Here is a 16,774-nt window from a genome sequence, read left to right as displayed (position 1 = left end):
TAGAGGAATGCAAATTGAGCGGTCTGTTATGCGCCATCTCTCCGCATGAGCTGCGCAGATGAACGAGAATTTAGTGCCTGCATCATTGATACTTTCAACAAAGCCAGCTGTCTTCATTAAGGATCTGATGAGAAAAGTCTCGTTGTTGAAACGCAAGCACAGAACTGAAGGGCTACCTCCCTTTTCCAATTTCTCATTAGTCGCAGCATTCCCCATCTTTTTCTTTTCTGTTTGTGCCCTGCGTTACCATTCCCGAATAACTTTACATACTAAGCTATTTCAAGACAGGGCTTATGAAGTCTGCTTACGAAACTTTCATCCACGCTGAAACATGCTGAAACAAAGCTCAGTTTATAACAGAGCGTCGAAATTGTCTCGGCGTTTAGGTGCCTTGCTGAAACCCTAGTCGTCTTTCACTCTTGAAATGCGCAGTCAGCTGTTGCGTAGACTGTACTAATCGTTGTGTATTTGTTGTAATCTTCTTGTTGACTGCGCTATGTTGTCATTTGAAATAAAGCGCAATAACAGTTGCATTTAAGAACTCAATGTTGTTTTGTCATTTTTGTACCTTTTTTTACAAATGAAATCTCTGCATGAATGTATTAAGACGTGTGTGATGAGCTGCGGCTTCGCAGACTAGGCCCAAGTGGTTTGAACTGACCCGCGCACACTGGTATGTGCTAGTGAGTGGCAGCGTTAAGGGCTCCTGTCTTCAAAAATCTGACGTAGCCATCGTTGGCCGCCAGCGAGAAATCCCGAAGAAACCGGTAAAAAACGTTCAAATTGACGTCACTTTTTTCTGGAAAGGTACTGTGCCCGATGGGAAGTTTTAGAGCTTGGAAACAAAAGTGGGCTAATTTCTCTGGAGGAGGAAATCGAAACCAGAACTTCCGGGCTGCGAGACGGGCACGCTTTCCACAAGCCAGGAAGGCTCGCTGGTTCAAGCTGAATGACTATCGACCTGGGGAACGCGCGATGCGAACGGCCACCTGATAACGCAATGACGTTCATTATACTCTTGAAGGCGAATATTGAGGGTCACCCCAAGGTCTTGACATCCTCCCAATTTCCAGCCTTTCACTTATTCTTTCCTTTTCATGCGTCCCGGTTCAGGCATGCACACGCAGTGAGGCAGTCACCGTGCAATTCCTTTATTTGTAATCCTCTTTTTTCCCGCTAAATACGATTAAGCATAAATCGAGTCCTGATAGTTGTCATTCCATAAAAAGCGGTATTTCTTCCCGAGTGCACGCATCAAGGAGACATTTTACGAGCTGAGAGAGCATTGAGTAACCTAGTAAAGTACACTGATTTGAAGTTATGAATAGGTTATTTTCATTCATATTCCAAAAGAGAAGCTTAAAGTACTTTTATGTAAATACTATTCTAAAATAAACGCCGCAAATTTCTTTGAAATGCTACGAAATGTATGTTACGCTTCTTTGCAAATTTAATCGAGGAAGAAAAGAGAGAAAGTGAGGAAAGTTTCTGTTGAGTTTATGGTAGTTATTTATGTTATGCGATCCTAATCTTCAGGAACTCAAAACTTCAAAATTTGATGGATGTACCCAAGATTAATTTATGCGACTTAAGCTCGATCACAGCTCACCAGTCAAGGCAAAATCATAGGACCGCTTACATTTATGTGGAGTACACTGCAGGTCACGCTCAGTGTTTTTAGTCCTGAGAAATGTTCATAAGTGTCCTATGGCGCGGTGGACTTTATTTTTACAGTACACTCACTCTTCTTAACCAAAACGTTTTTGCAGAGCACTCTGACTAAGAGTCCAACCGCGTTCGCAGCCTATGGAGCGTGACATACTCGTCGCATTTGCCACAACGTCGATACAAACGTTACATATAGCATTAAGCTGCTAGAAGAATATCGATAACAATTTTACATTTTTGTGCATCCTGTGCAGTTCTTAATACTTTAGCCGTCGATCGATCGTGACATCGGCACAAGAACCATTTTGGGTTCCTATCATTGTAGCACTCGATGCTTAAATATTCCTGCTAGGACTTGAACCAGAAAACAAGTTCTTTCTTTTTCTCCCTCTCCTCCGGGTAAAAAATTATTCCACAATAAATACTTTTGATGGTAATGAGAATGACCGCGTTAACAAATCTGCCATTCAGTGTTGCAGAAACCGAAGCGTTTGTGATTGACATGGAACGTTCAAACGAGGCCATTTTTCATAGACTGAATAATTACCCTCTACGGCGGCTCGTACATGCAACCTGCGCTCATTACGAAAGGATTCTGGGTAATATGTGCAGTGGTCGTTTTCGCAAAAGGTCCGGGCGCAGCAATCCGAAGGAAGAAGAGAAGGAAGAGGATGATCAAGGATATAGTAGAATAAATAAACTCAATAATGGAAACTTTACGCAGGTCGATATGTTATGTTCAAAAAACGAATATTCTTCGTAAAGATTCTTTTTAGGCACATTACCTGACGTTGAAGGTGCTCTGTCTGCCCCATATGAAAAACGTTCCAATACTGCGCAAGAAGCTTGTTGATTCACCGTTGGGCGAAACTCTCACCAATCACATATCCATATTTCATTCCGAAAACTTTGTGGTCATTTATCCTGGGGATGTGGTCAGCGGGAATTGTGAAAAGGACGACCTCGCGCGTGGCACAAGCTAGCAGGATGAATAAGCTGTGGAGAAGAAGACGAAGAAAGTATAGGCCCGCTCTTATGGCTATTACCTCTGACACGATAGCTCCAATTTTTCTGATGGCCCTTTACGGATCCGTGTTAGTTGTCGCCATTCGAGCCAAGAACAAATCTCGCCGTGGCCGAACCGCCGATACTGCTGGCAGTGCGACAGATGACGACAGCCATGAAGGAACAGCGCAGTTCATGATCGCCGACCGTGACGTTGGATTGTATACCTGCACTTGCTCCATGACAGGTCTGTTCATAGCCTTGTTTACCAAATATCTTTGTAACATCGGCAGGCAGTAAGACGATGCTTCTTTCGGTGATAAGAAATCAGTGTGAGCTTCGGATTCGCAGAGGCTTATAAACGTTAAGAGGCCATCGCGTACTAAGGCTGTCACATCTTACTCCGCATCAGCTTGTTGTTAGCTATTAAACCTTTCTCTTTATGGTACATTTTTCTGGACAAGTCGAGCCCAATGACATCGTGCAAACAGCCTTATGAATGTTAGAGAAACTTATCACGCCGATGTGTATGAATCGAAAATAAACGCAATGGCGCCTGCCCCTTACTTCATCACACACTAGGTTGGTTTGTCCCACCCCGCAAATATCAGAATCACTAATTAATACAGCTGTCTCTCCATTCTAACCATAATCTGTTCTTCCTTGGTAAGCATGTTCACGCCAACTTACATCCCGTCCCTGAATCTCAGATCCAGCTTTCTAGAAAACACTAGATCCGAGAAAAACAACGGACTCAGTACCATCTTACAGTGTTGGTAAGATTATGGTATTTCAGAAACCAACCTTCCGGCTAAAAAATTCCAGTATCATACAGTGACGGTACTGCTATATAGATTCAGCTACTCAAGCTATAGATAACGCTCCAGGCTCCGTCTCGATGCTGGCTGCCGGTGGACCTTGGCTCCAGGGCTAGAAAGAGTGGCATTTCCTAGGGCACGGTGCGGGAACGTTTCGGCTGCTGTCCGCCACAACCATGGTGACCCATTGAACCGCGCCGCAAAGGCGATCACGTCTACTACTCCAGTTGGCTGCTTGATCAGTGCTAACCAAGCGTCGCCGCCGCGATCACATACGAATTCAGACCACTTGCGTGGTCGTGCCACTTGGCCACTTGGCAATTAGCATGCGCTGTTTTAAGCAGCAGCGCAAAAGGACAGAGACGAGTGGAAGGAGGCACACAACGACGGCGCTGAACCGTCAAAACAGCATGCGCTGTTTTGTCGCTCCAGAAGGCACCCACTTGCGCTCTTACAACGATAAGTAGGATCTCAGTCTTCTGCGCTGAGTCGTAGTCACCGCAGTGACCACAGTTGTAATAAATTTACCTACGCCGAGACGCGGTACAATTTGCATAAGGGCAGGAGGGGGGGGGGGGGGGGGTGAAGGTGAGTGGAGGTGAGCGGAAGTGGCCGGAGGTGGAGTGGCGAGGTGTTTTTAGGGTGGCTTTTGTTAAATAAGTAAATGGGCAGGTGGGGACGCAGACTGGTGAGCAAGTGGCTGGTGAGCGGTGTTTCGGAGATATCTGAGCTTCCCTACCAAATCTTTGGGTTCGATTTCGCTGGGGCCCATCCTGGACCTTGATGAAGTCGTCGACCGTAAAAATGTGGCACGTGCCCGATGGTACACACCTACCGGAGGATGATATGCAGCATGGTCCAGTACTTTTAAACAGTGCTAGCCCATCCAAGCAAGTTCAGTATTTAATTAAGGCACCTGTTAATTTCGAGGCAACTGTGGGCTAATACAAGATACTGCTATGCACAATTTTATGGGAACGGTCTAAGCCTTCGAAGCGCGGAAAAATTTTGCTTTAAAAATTTTTTGCGGTACTCGCAACGATTAGATAAAACTGTCACAGAAAATCAGTGTGGTGCTGCTTTGAAAGTAACGGAGGCAAATGTGGAGTACTGTCAGATACATTTATGAACACGCAAGATAGAAAGGGTAAAAACTTCTATTCATAGAAATTTTTTTATTCTGATGTTTGTCCTGCTGACACAGTGAGTAAATAATGCTGCCACAGAAAACCAGTGGCGTATGTTGTTAGAAATAGCAAAGGGAGGACGCTTTCATACTGGTTGTTATTGTGCACTCATACAATATGCGAAAAAAAAAAATGAATTACGCGTTCTAGAACATTTTCTCAGATCTTCTCCAAAATTTCAGCTTATATTTGGTACTGATGCAACAATATTTCCGGTCAGCTAGAGCACAAAGCTGCGTATCCCGCTTCCTATCTAATGCAATTACATTGACGAACCACTCATTATGTTTAAATGCATCGAAAAGTTGTACACTGCTGAAAAAGAAAACCAATTGTTGGAATCATCTAAACGACGGCTTTGCTCTAAAGAGCTTTTTAGCACTGAGCCCAGCATTACATGCCCTGGAAGCGCATGCCATTTTATCCGTCTTCTTGATAACTACACCGACGATTTGCCGAACTGAAAGAAGTAAAGATTGTCTTCAAGCGGAAGGCTTGATCCTGCTTCCTAGCATTTGCTCTAGCTGACTGCATTATTAAGTGCAAAACATTTCCAGTTGCTGTGTCAACAGTCTGAAGCACAAAACTCTCGCAAATAAATTGTGCTATGAACTCTAATCGGCAAGCTCAGCATTTTCGTACAACAATATTTTTCTTAGACCAGAAAGAGCTATCCTCATCATCCTGCAAGGTGTCTGCCCTCTATCTAAACTACTGTTGTTTTTATCGAATAATTTCATCCCCCTAAACCACCAAGTTCGTCGCAGCGACCTGGGTAGGCGGCTCGTTCTTGAACACCACCACGGAGGCGGCTTTCAAGTACGGACTCGTTGGATGCCAGGCTCCGCTTTGCTACGCTTGCAGCCTTCTTGTTGGTAAGCAAAACACACCGTGGGGCAATATATCAGGCAAATATTCGCCAGCACTGAACACGTAAATTATTTCAACCGTATGGCAAATTTGTGTTTAAGGTATTGGGTCAAATGCCCATTTCCCGTGCATTTCGCCCCACTTAAGCCGAGCACCAAGCCAAGGGAAGCTAGCTGTAATCATTTTATAACCAGCAAGCCCCGTACCTCCTGCATGGAATGTGGATGCTGGGGTCATAAGCCATCGCTGCGGTGATTCTTGGTTACAACTCTGGCACACGGATAAACATTTTATTTTTACTCTACTGACTACAGAACTGTATTTTCTTTGAATGCAACAAATATCATCCATGTAAGATGCATTGCCCCTCGAAGGGAACCACTTTTTTCTCGTCTGTCTAAAATATGCACGCTGTTTATCTGAAGCTCCCCGTTGAATGTACGATCGAAAAAAGGAAAAAAAAAAAGACTCAAGTGCAGGCGCACATATGTTACGCACCTAACGCATTAATGTACCTGGTCGACGTGAGCGCGTTTCTGGACGCAGGCCCTGACATCTACCACCCCTTCGTAAGATGTTCTCTGGCTTTTAAAATCCACAGCCGAGTTCTTTTCATAGCACGCCCTATCAAACTTTCCTAAAACCTTTCCGCAATGCTGGAATCTTGGCGTGTAGTCAACGTTGGCTCTTGAACCTAATGATGCCTGAAGAAAACATGCGCTGAGCGCGGTTACGCTGGTTAAGCTCGTCTGGTGAACAGAGACCACTCCTCGTTTTGATCGCAGGAGGTCGACTGTTTGCGTCCAAGATGCGTTCGGCCGGCTACAGGACCATGCTGGACCCGTTTCAGGAGCACTTCAGTTCGTTCGTGGGGGCGCTGCTATTCCTGCCAGCATTGCTCGCAGAAGTCCTCTGGGTGGCCGTCGTCTGCTCGGTGCTAGGTAAGCCTACATGAAGTCTCACAACTGCAGACACCAACTGAAAACTGAAGTCTGCTTCATCAAATCAGGAGTGCAATTCAGTGAGTTGTACGCACGTCGTAACGTTCAACTAACTGGTTAGTGGCGTCTTGACCAATCATGCGCTGGGCTGCCAGAACTGCTGGAATAATGAGCGCGCCAATCGTGAACCTTTGTTACGGGCACATTGTTTTAGGCGCCCGGCCCTCCATTTGATGCGGCAGCTCTGAAGCTTTCAGTTCAATGCGAGTCAAGTGTGACGCTGAGGGCGAGGGAGGACACCTGGAAAATCGAAAATAGCATTCCTAACTTTCTAGCCTTGTAGTTTTGTATGTTGTTTAAAGTGTTCCGAAACACAAGAAAAGGTGCTCAAAACAATCAACGAAGATCACCGCCGTAGTAAAAAGGATAACAAACCCCGACTTCATTTGTAGCATTTACGATAACCTGCTATTCTTTTTTCTATTCCTAGAAATTTTTAGAGATACACTTTCAGGCTATCGACGATGCTACGATGCTAAGGACAGAAAGGCAGCGAAGTTTACACCTTTTTCTGGTTTCATTTCACCATGTGGATTGCAGCAGTTGAGTTTGGTACGCCGTTGTCGCATAAGCATGCAATGAAAAGGAAAATGGAGCTCATTGTATTTGCACTAGAAGGTTCGTATAGTTTGTCTCGAACATAGAAAACACAATACCAGGGCACTTTGCACTGCCTTGACGTTAAGCTAATAACGACTTGCCAAATATTTACGCATGTTCCGAAAAAAATTCAGGAGATTCAGCGACAGTTGCTTGTGCTGGTGAATATATAATCTTTATTTATTATTTGTCTTCTCGGGCAGGGTGCGCCTAACGCCATTATGCTGTCATTCATGACGCCACTGCGTTCGGACGACTAAGCGTGGAGCACTGTCAGGGCGCGTTGAAGTTATATGTCACACGTGGCACCACCCCATTGGAGTTGTGGACCAATCAACAAACGCACGATGCCACCGCGTTTGTTGACCAATGCAGTGGAGTGCCACGGTCATTATTGACCGGCGTAAGGTTGACGACGTCGAAGTCGCAGAACAGAGTACTGTTCTTAACAGCTGCCCCTTCACCTAGTCCGATGACCGGAAGGAGAGCGAAATACGGTAACCATTCCTGCTCTGATTCGCTTTTTTCAAGTCTCTGGGTAGATGTATAGGATTCGGTACAGTGTGATGACCAATCAACGCCTGTCTGAAATGGGATAGCGACAACGGCTAGTGCAGCGCGGTATAGGAGCGCTGCAACTAACCTATCAATAGGGAATGTAGGATTGATCCCCCGGAGAAAACTGACACAAACAGTCGTAAGCACTTCCCATCTTTAACGCTGTCAATCCTCCTTCCAAGTTTACGTATTGTCTTTACGTAACTTTATTGCCAGTGTCGTTTGACAGCAGAATGACGACGCTATGAAGTGTATCCGCCTATTACCGCGTGGTATTCGCTTCGCCCTGTATAAAGTGGGACCACTTTATGAGCGCTAATTGCGTCTAGTCATCACTGCAGCGTCTGCCGCCGATGTCTTACTGCGGGTCGCCGGCAGCAACGCAACCATGGGTCCGGCCTTTCTGCTCATGTTCACCACCTTCGTGGGCGGCCTCACTGCGGTAGTCCATGCAGACACTGTACAGCTCATCGTCATGTTTCTAGGCATGGTGAGGCTCTCTCTTAAATTTCGTAGTCCATTGTTACACCCCATCCCACGGCGTTATGACGAGTGGAGAGACCTCCTCTATTGGACTCATCTACTAGCTATTGCTACAACCTCAAAACGCAAACGGTCCCAAATGTTGCAAACGTGGATTAATAGCAATAGGCGTTTGCAGGCACTTTACCATGATATGCAACACAGTGATAGCCTCCTCTGGCTTGTCTGCTTCGCATTTTGCAGTGGTTCTGCGTTCCATTCGTGTATTTCAATCAGCACGTGGTTGAGGCGACTTACTCTACCGGCGTTTGGCTGGGCAGCTTCACCACGACGGAGCTTTCCATTTCATACTTGGACAACCTGTTCGCGCTGATTCTGGGCGGTGTCCCTTGGCAGGTACTGATGCTGCCTGCTGTTCCTACATTATAATATTAGCGCCACAGTTAGCTCGAAGCTCTTAGCGTTTGAGTCAATCATGTTAGCGGCAGTGGCCTTAGTGTGCATTCTAGACTGCAGTTTTCTGTAAAGATGCCTAGGGCCACCAATAAATTTTGTTGAATTCCACAGTCTAGAAATAAGTTCAAGCTAAAATAAAGCTTTTCTTTTACACAGCCTAGCATGCTGATGTCTGTGGCTGCAAAGGACTCAAACTTCCCTGTCGAGGTTTTTTTTTTTTTCATCTTGTCAGTACAACGCCGTAGTGAGATAGCTATAAAGTATATAAACGATCCACTGAGAGAGAAAAAAAAAACAGCGCCACATTCTAAAGATCGCACAGCCCTCTCAAAGTAAATATTAATTTTAGCCCATCGCCCTTTCCAGCGGAGAAGTGACGGGGAGAGCTCTACAGCAAGTATCACAAGTATAGCCATGCACAAGCTTACATTGAACACATGAAGGAAGGAGGCACATCCCAGACCATTCGAGAGCGCAGATGTTCCATATGATTCCGACATCCTGCTATCTCCTGAGGCGTAGCACATCTATAATTGCACTGCTTTGTCGTAAAGAAATAGAAAAAAAAAAGTTTAGTGAATCGCTCCAAATCTCAGTGAACAAAATAGCAAACTTGTGCTCGAGCCGCTCATCCAGCCGCGTGACGCCGTTTGCAAACTTCCCTTATGCCTACAAACAGCGACGAGGACAATGGTTCTTTCCTAAAGGTGTGCGTCACCGAAAAGTCGACTTGAATGATGCTTAGTTCTTAAAAATATTGGGAAATGAAGCCGCCGAATCAAGGGGTCAGGGTAGCAAGCTTTCTATACATAGCATTATCCAACCAATACAGATAGCAGCACAAGCTGGAGCGTCGCATCGTTATGACACCGTCGCCAATTATAAAAACTTGATCCTCGAGCCGAATTCGAACTTCTAACTTCTAAAAAGAACCAGTTTCATTTTCAGTGTTTCAAACAATTCGGTTTCAAGCCTCCCGCTCTGCATGAAGCTGCAGGACAGGAATTGTTCATCTTTTTATCACCTCTGCAATAATCCGGTGCACTGAAGTATTATTCCAACCAAAACTATAACTCCAGTTGCGCATATCTTATGTATCCTCGTAAGAGAAGTTATCAACCTTGTTAATGTGAACGTTATAGTCGTCAACAGGGCTTCAGTAAAGAAAATCCTTGCCAGCCCTCGGATTGAGTATTTTCTTTCTCTTTTCCGGTCGGCGGGGCGATCGACACGCTTGCAGGTCTACTTTCAGAGGGTGCTAGCTTGTCGAACGCCCCTGGAGGCAGAGCAAGCCTCCTACGTGACTGCGCTGGGCTGTATCCTTGCAGCGGTGCCTGCGATAATCATAGGTTCCGTCGCCAAAGCTGAAGGTGAGTTAGAAGATAACATGTGGCGAACAAATGACGGATGGTGTCACTCGCGAAGCCATCACGTACCTTTCCAACGTTAAATTCTTCATAATTCTAAAGTTACAACACTCCTTTGCTGCCATGTTTATCATCTTTACTGAGTTTTTTATTTCAGAAGCACAGCGGTGGTGCTTCTTGTAACCATTCAGGAATCATTCTGATTAAAATTAGTGATCATAAATAGCAGCGCCACTCAATGTATCTCTCTTACTGCAGTATGCCAATGCATCACAAGACAACTCGACGCTGTGACATCGACAAAGCGTTTTCCCTTTTTGCGCGCTCGCAGAATCCGCGGTAGGCAACGAGACTCAGACGCTTCTCTTCCAAAACAAAAGCGTCTCGATGCTCCTGCCTCTGACGTTGCGCCACATGAGCCCGCCAGCAGTCTCTGCCGTGGGACTCACGGCTGTGTCGGCTGCCGCAATGTCGTCCGTCGGTTCGTCAACTCTCAGTGTGGCATCCATGTTCGCCTGGAACGTATACAAGGCCATCTTCAGAACCACGGTTAGCATCGTCGCTCTTGCGCGAGGGTTAGAGGCGTGGCCGCTGCACCTCCTAGATTCATAATACGTTACTCGCGTCGCTTATTAAATGTCCCGAGTCGCTTAATGCTCACTTTCGAGCTGTCTCCCGCTGTTTGTCAACACACGTTCACACTGCCATTATAATTACAGTTGGAAAGGCTTGTAATCGGTGGCCGAAGGACCTACGTGGCCAGTCATTTGGTAAGATGGAGTCCAAAGACAGACTCCTCCCGCACCACTAATGTATCGCGGGTAGAGAAAGTTTCAGAATTGGAGATATAAATGAACAGGTCCCTCCGGACAAAAATGTTTGATTGTAAATTATTAAATAAAATGGGGAATGCTACTAAAGCGACCCACAGCCGAGGAAGCGGGCCTGGGGAGACCCCACGTATCTCCCCTCGGAAGTAGCGGAAGGGCTAGGTTGTAGGAGAAGGGGAAGTAGGAATGAGGATAGGGTTATGGGAACTTGGAGGGGAATGTGGGCAGCGTAGGATTTTGACTGCCAGACAATTCGAGTTGAGCTCCCTTTCGGGCCTCCGTAGAGGACGAGCACTCGCTCCTAGCCGAATGTGCGGCCCTCAGCCTTACGATCATTAACCACCACAAGGCGCTTGCCGGGTTTCCGGCGTCTGAGACAGGCACCATTCATGAAGCCGCTTTTGAGGTTCCCCGTCCCCCAAGCCCGATTCCCCCCCCCCCCCCTGACTCTAGTTGAGGTACTAGAGAGGTAGATTTCGCTTGCGTTCATCCTTACTCCAAGATCCTCGGCAAGTGACCAGACTTTAATCTGGCGCACACTGACGGATACTCTTCCACGATAATCGCTCGAGAGTGCATGCTGGAAGCTATATTGATCAGCGTTCAGTTCGCTTTACTCCCATCCATTGCAAAATACTTATGTCCGCCTCGTGCTGTAGGGCCGTGCATCTTACAAAAGATGCTTCCCGCGTGAGGTCAGCTATCACGCCGTTCCCGCCCCCTACCTGTGCCGGTCACTTTCAGGGCATTACTAAGTGCTTTAACACTGTTCTGTGCCCCTACTCCCTCCCGGCCACCTCTTTCAGGGTGTGTACTTAGCCTTTAGGCCTTTCCGTACTAGGCGCTTCCCCTGTTTTCCACCAGTCTTTTCCCAAGTTTCGGTCCTACTAGCGTTTAGCTACTCTCTACTGTCTTTTTCGCTATTTCAAGCAAAGGGTGAGTTCCACAGAGCCCAGGATTGGTTCGCTTCAGCCACCAGGCTTCTGTCGAGGCACCCTTCTATTCGGCAACGAAAACCAATACGTTTGCGGCAGGGTAATGCCTTTAGGCACGAGGGGAATTTGCGATCCAACATACAGAGTCAGCTAGCTGCGTTTTCTAACCGCATTCCGCAGCTACGCCACCTTTGCCTCGGCAGCGGGCAGAGATTTCCCTTGGCCTGCCGACCAACCTGTGTACTGAAGAAGAGCCCAGCATCAGAAGTCAGCTAGCTGCGTTTCCTTGCGTACTCCACAGCTACTCCACCGGGCAGCGGGCAGGGCGTTCTCTTGGCCTGCCGACCGACTTCAATACTGGACTCTAATAAGAGCCCAGCATCCGAAATCAGCTAGCTGCGTTTCCTTGCGTACTCCGCAGCTACGCCGCCGTTCCCTTGGCAGCGGGCAGGGCATTCCCTTGGCTTGCCAACCGACTCGAACACTGGACTCAATTTTCCGGATTACACGCGTCCCGCCCAGACCCACTCTGGACCTGCCGCCTCTTCTGGCAACGGGCTAACGTGTACATGGCATGCTCACAATACCAAGGGAGTACGCTGGGGACTCCCCGGGGATTTGCCACCCCTCAGTATGGACCCCGACTAAACCCATACCGACCGCTGGCTGTCAGTCATTGAGCAAAGCCAGGCAGCCGAAACCACCTTGGCCCACTCAACGTGCAGGGGGGACCACGTGCAGGTCGCCAGATCGGATTTACCCCCCCCCCCCCCCCCCCCCCCCCCCCCCCCCCCACGTGGCCAGTCAATTGAATTATCCGCAAGGTGCCTGAAATCAGCTGACCTTAAGCCGACAAGCCAAGTACAGATATGTCAGTGCTTTGCAGTGTGCGCCCCTAAACAGCAAGAGGAATGTGCTCCAACAGGATGAACATGTGTCTAATTGCGGCAGGACATTACGTTGCAATGAACAACGAATGTTGCAAAGCTCCGTGGAGCACATGTGTACTGACAAATGGTGCGCATAAAGTAATCGGGCGTGATATCACTGAATAGACACTACCCCATGCTGTAAGCTTGATTCCAGCACAATCTTGTTTTTACGGATACCATATTTTACTTATATCTAAAATAGTTCTTCCCTAAGTAGTATATCTACATCTTAAGAAAGATAATTAGTTTTTCAGCGCAAACTACTGGTGGCTAATTTTCGGCAGGTACGTCGAAAACTACGTAGTCCTAATGTCGTAATTCCCTAGACAGCACCATCGAAATACCGCGACTTTAAAAGAAAAGACACAAAATATCATGGAAGAATTTTTATATTAACCGTATCGCAAGAAAAGATTGATGTTATCTTGGCGGCAAAATACATCAGTACAAAAATGGCGGACGGCATATTATCCCACTCATCGTTTTGAAAAAAAAATTGTTCATTGCGTTGGTTGCGTGGCTAAAAACACCAGCTCGATTGTGACGTGAAGAACGAAACGCTGATCTGAAATAAAGAAAGCACTGCTATGAGCGGCATACTTTAACAAATATCAGCGTCCAAAGAGCTAAGAACGCATTGCATGCATGAAGCGTATTATGAACATGCTTATTCTTTTGTTTCTTCCGGAATAATATTGGTCTTATATCATGCCTAAATCTTTAGTCTCATACCCTGGTGATGCCCTGAAGCAATAAATATCGATTAAAAAAAAACTGCTTGCTTCTGTCAATCAGCAAAACAAATTTGTTGCTGGCCCCTCTGCGCAGATATTACTTTCATGGCAGCGTTTCTCGGCAGTTAAGTGTGGCGCCTTACCTTCCAATCTGATGTGCAAACAGGCATCTGACTACGAGGTGGACTTCGTCATGCGCCTGAGCGTTGTGGTCGCTGGCATAACCGCCGTCTACTTGACCAGCGCCGATGTCAACGTGTTGCGTGCGCTGTGGTCCCTGTCGGCCGACCTTGTTTACATCGTCCTCTTTCCGCACCTGCTGTCGGTCTTCTATTTGCGCGACCACTGCAACACCTACGGGGCACTGACGGGATACGTTGTGGGAGTCGCACTCAGGGCGAACAGCTTCGACAACAGCTGGACATCGGGCCCGCTGAGGTACATGAACCACTTCATTAAAAGGCAACCTCCAGAGCATCGGTCATGCCCACTTTTGCTATTTAATTCGGTCCTTGGAACAACGGCTCCACGGCTGCATGAGATGATTGCCTACATGACTGTTTACGGCAATTCAACCTATTCGGTAACCGCAACATTAGAGAAGGGATGAACGGCGTTAAAATGACGAAACTGAAAAAGTGAAGGCGCATTGCGCACATAGCATAAGACATAGATTAGTGAGCAGGAGTTTCTCTTGTAGCTTCCAGCGTGTTATCACTGCGTGCAGAAGAAGAAAAGCAAGAGAGCTGGAAAAAGAGGAGTACTGGATTGAGCATGCAACACTTTGGCGTGTTCAGGCAAAACAAGCCCATAAATAATGGCAGGAACACGCATACGGCGAGCTTCAGCATTAAATAAAACATCATATTTTTGTTAAAAGTATCACACTGCAACGATGTTTGATTAATATGAAAAAGTGAAGGTTGTGTTACTGCAGGCATTTATTAATGGGGTGAACGTCATTAGGACTTAGCTTCAGATAGGAGCTGTGATTAGAATTCGGATGCTCTATGTCCTCTCTCGAAACATGGCTATGCTCTACATTCTCATTCCAGAGGAGTTCTGCTTGTTCAGTATGCCGGTCATGCTGTATTGACGCGATAAGCATGAGAAAATGGACCAAGCAGTATATTCGTCGTACTTCGTGCACCATGACTAACCGATGATGTGCCTGAGCACAACCACAGCATGTCCACGCCCTCATTCACTTTTCAGCTCACTACTGCGTTCTAAATATTGAGCTTTCAAATCATCAGATGGCTTCCGTACAGATTCCGTACAGAAAACAGTCACGGTAGAATATCGGTCGTTTAATCGACTGATTTAATTTAGTTTCATTGGTCGTAGGTAACAGCGGTGAAATTATTATGTGTGGCCTGTCGCCGCTGACAGAAGCCCTGCACTAGTTTTGTTAATTTTTCGCAAACGCTTCTTTGAGAAGAGCAGGGCTCAGTAGCTTCTTACATCTATGATATCCGTATTTAGCCCCTTTTTTTTCTCTATCCCTTTAGCGACAACAGGCAGGTGCTCCATCTAGAGAAGTCGGAAGGGCAGCACTACCCAGTTCGAACCATGGCAATGATGACCTGCTTGGCTACCGTCATCGGAACTTCCCTCTTCTTCAAGTGGCTCTTCACTCACCTGGTGATAAAACGTATTATCGCTCATAGATGTGTTTATTGATATGAAAGGTAGAGAGGTTGGCCGAAATGATTAAAATCTGGCCTGCTGCTCGGCACTGTATATTTTACGTATTGTATCATTTATGTGCTACTAGCACATACAGTATCGTCCGAGCTATTGAACCAGGGAGCGGTAAACATAGTGTCTATGCGCATAGCACAGCTATAAAAGTATTTAATTAGAGAAAAAATTGACTCCTTCATTTCTGGTGGTCCTGGAGAGATACAAAGATTGATAGACCTTGCAGACGTCCTCACCCCATACTTTGAGAGCTTTCATTTCCTCACATGAGTTCACAGGAAACATTCCCCATGTAGCACTCACTTTGAGAAAAAAAAGCGTATATGCTGGGAAGCATGGGCACTAAATTCTCGTTTATTTACGTATACGTGCCTAGCGAATTCCTTCCAAGTACGACGTCTTCGAATGCTTCTCGGCCTCGAGCTCTGCCACAGTTCGGCACCAGCCAAGAGGCTACTTCAACCAGGCCACCTCAGGAGCTTCGTTCCTGCCATCAAGGGTGCCTCGGTTGCTGCTTGAGGGCGAAAGGAAGCCACGAGTGGGCCCGGAAGCGCGGCCGCTCTTTGAAGCCGGTCATTACCACGCCTCTGATTGTGTACAGCCAGGTCAGTGCGCCTTGGCCTGCTGGCCTTCATGCTCACACCTGAAAAATATACTGCAACTACCGTGGTCACTTCCTCGTCACGAAGGGGAAATGGAAAGTCGGAAGATTCTCCGTCCTCCTTTTATTTTCTTTATCATTTTATTATTAAGCAAATTCACGCTCATCACGTGTCGAGGTCGACGTACATCGAATTGCCGCGATATGATGTACTATAAATGCAAGGAACTCATTGCGATGTTGATGTAGATCCGTCTACGTTGCTTACCTACTACTATACATACAGTTCAAAATGTGTGTAAACACTCCGAATAGCAAGCTATGTGAGGTATTCTTTTCAGTGATCGACGTCGTTCATCTAACTCATTTTGCTGTAGCTCGCATCGGAACCATGTCCCTGGCTTGTGAAGGTGACGGATTCCGTGAGCGTCGTTCCTACAGCGCTCCAGAGCTGACGGTGCCTTCGCCACTTCAGTGGCCCGTCGGTCAGTAGGCCGGCTTGTCTATTCCGGCAACGCAGAGAGGAAACCGAAGAAGATACAGTATGCTGTTCGGCGTTAGCTCTGCATTTCAAATACCTAGGTAGGTTGCTGGTCATACTGGTTTTAGGCGTTGATAAAACAGTATACTGCTAGCGCATTTCGTTAATGAAACCGTATTTGAAGATATTCTGACTTCGTAAACGGTCTGCATGTTCCCCTGCGGTTTGCCATGCCCCAGATTTCTTTTCTTTGGTACAGTTGATTACTCCCTTGAATTAAAAGACAATTGTTTAACAGCCTAGTCTGATGCCTACCTGAAATGTGTCAGCAACATTGGGCAATAACTGCGAACAAGAGGTCACAGTGTGATAGTGTACGTATAACTGGACAAAAAAATGACATACGTCCAGTTCACTGATGTGTGACCATATCGGCTATAAAGGCCAACGTCACCATCTCTTAGCATTGTAGTTCGTCCGCGGATCCCCTCCGAGTCATCACAGTGCAGAATCAAAACTTTACTGCTGCGATAGCACGAACAGA

General features: G+C 46.6%; 1 protein-coding gene across 1 annotated transcript; it reads left to right on the top strand.

The window, feature by feature from the left end:
* The first annotated feature begins 6,356 nt into the window (after positions 1–6,356).
* Positions 6,357–16,242, top strand: LOC146185580 (high-affinity choline transporter 1-like). The gene is made up of 9 exons (XM_084607865.1): positions 6,357–6,489; positions 8,037–8,197; positions 8,434–8,586; positions 9,887–10,016; positions 10,345–10,562; positions 13,611–13,882; positions 14,956–15,088; positions 15,525–15,753; positions 16,127–16,242. Exons 1-9 carry the CDS (start codon positions 6,357–6,359, stop codon positions 16,240–16,242), a joined length of 1,545 nt encoding a protein of 514 aa, XP_084463991.1.
* Positions 16,243–16,774: the final 532 nt, after the last annotated feature.

This window comes from Amblyomma maculatum, chromosome 6 (genome assembly GCF_055883805.1).
Source record: "Amblyomma maculatum isolate TAMU_Amacu chromosome 6, ASM5588380v1, whole genome shotgun sequence".
NCBI classification, from domain to species: domain Eukaryota; kingdom Metazoa; phylum Arthropoda; class Arachnida; order Ixodida; family Ixodidae; genus Amblyomma; species Amblyomma maculatum.
The sequence above is the reverse complement of the archived record's forward strand: the minus strand, read 5'-3'. Positions and strand labels throughout refer to the sequence as shown.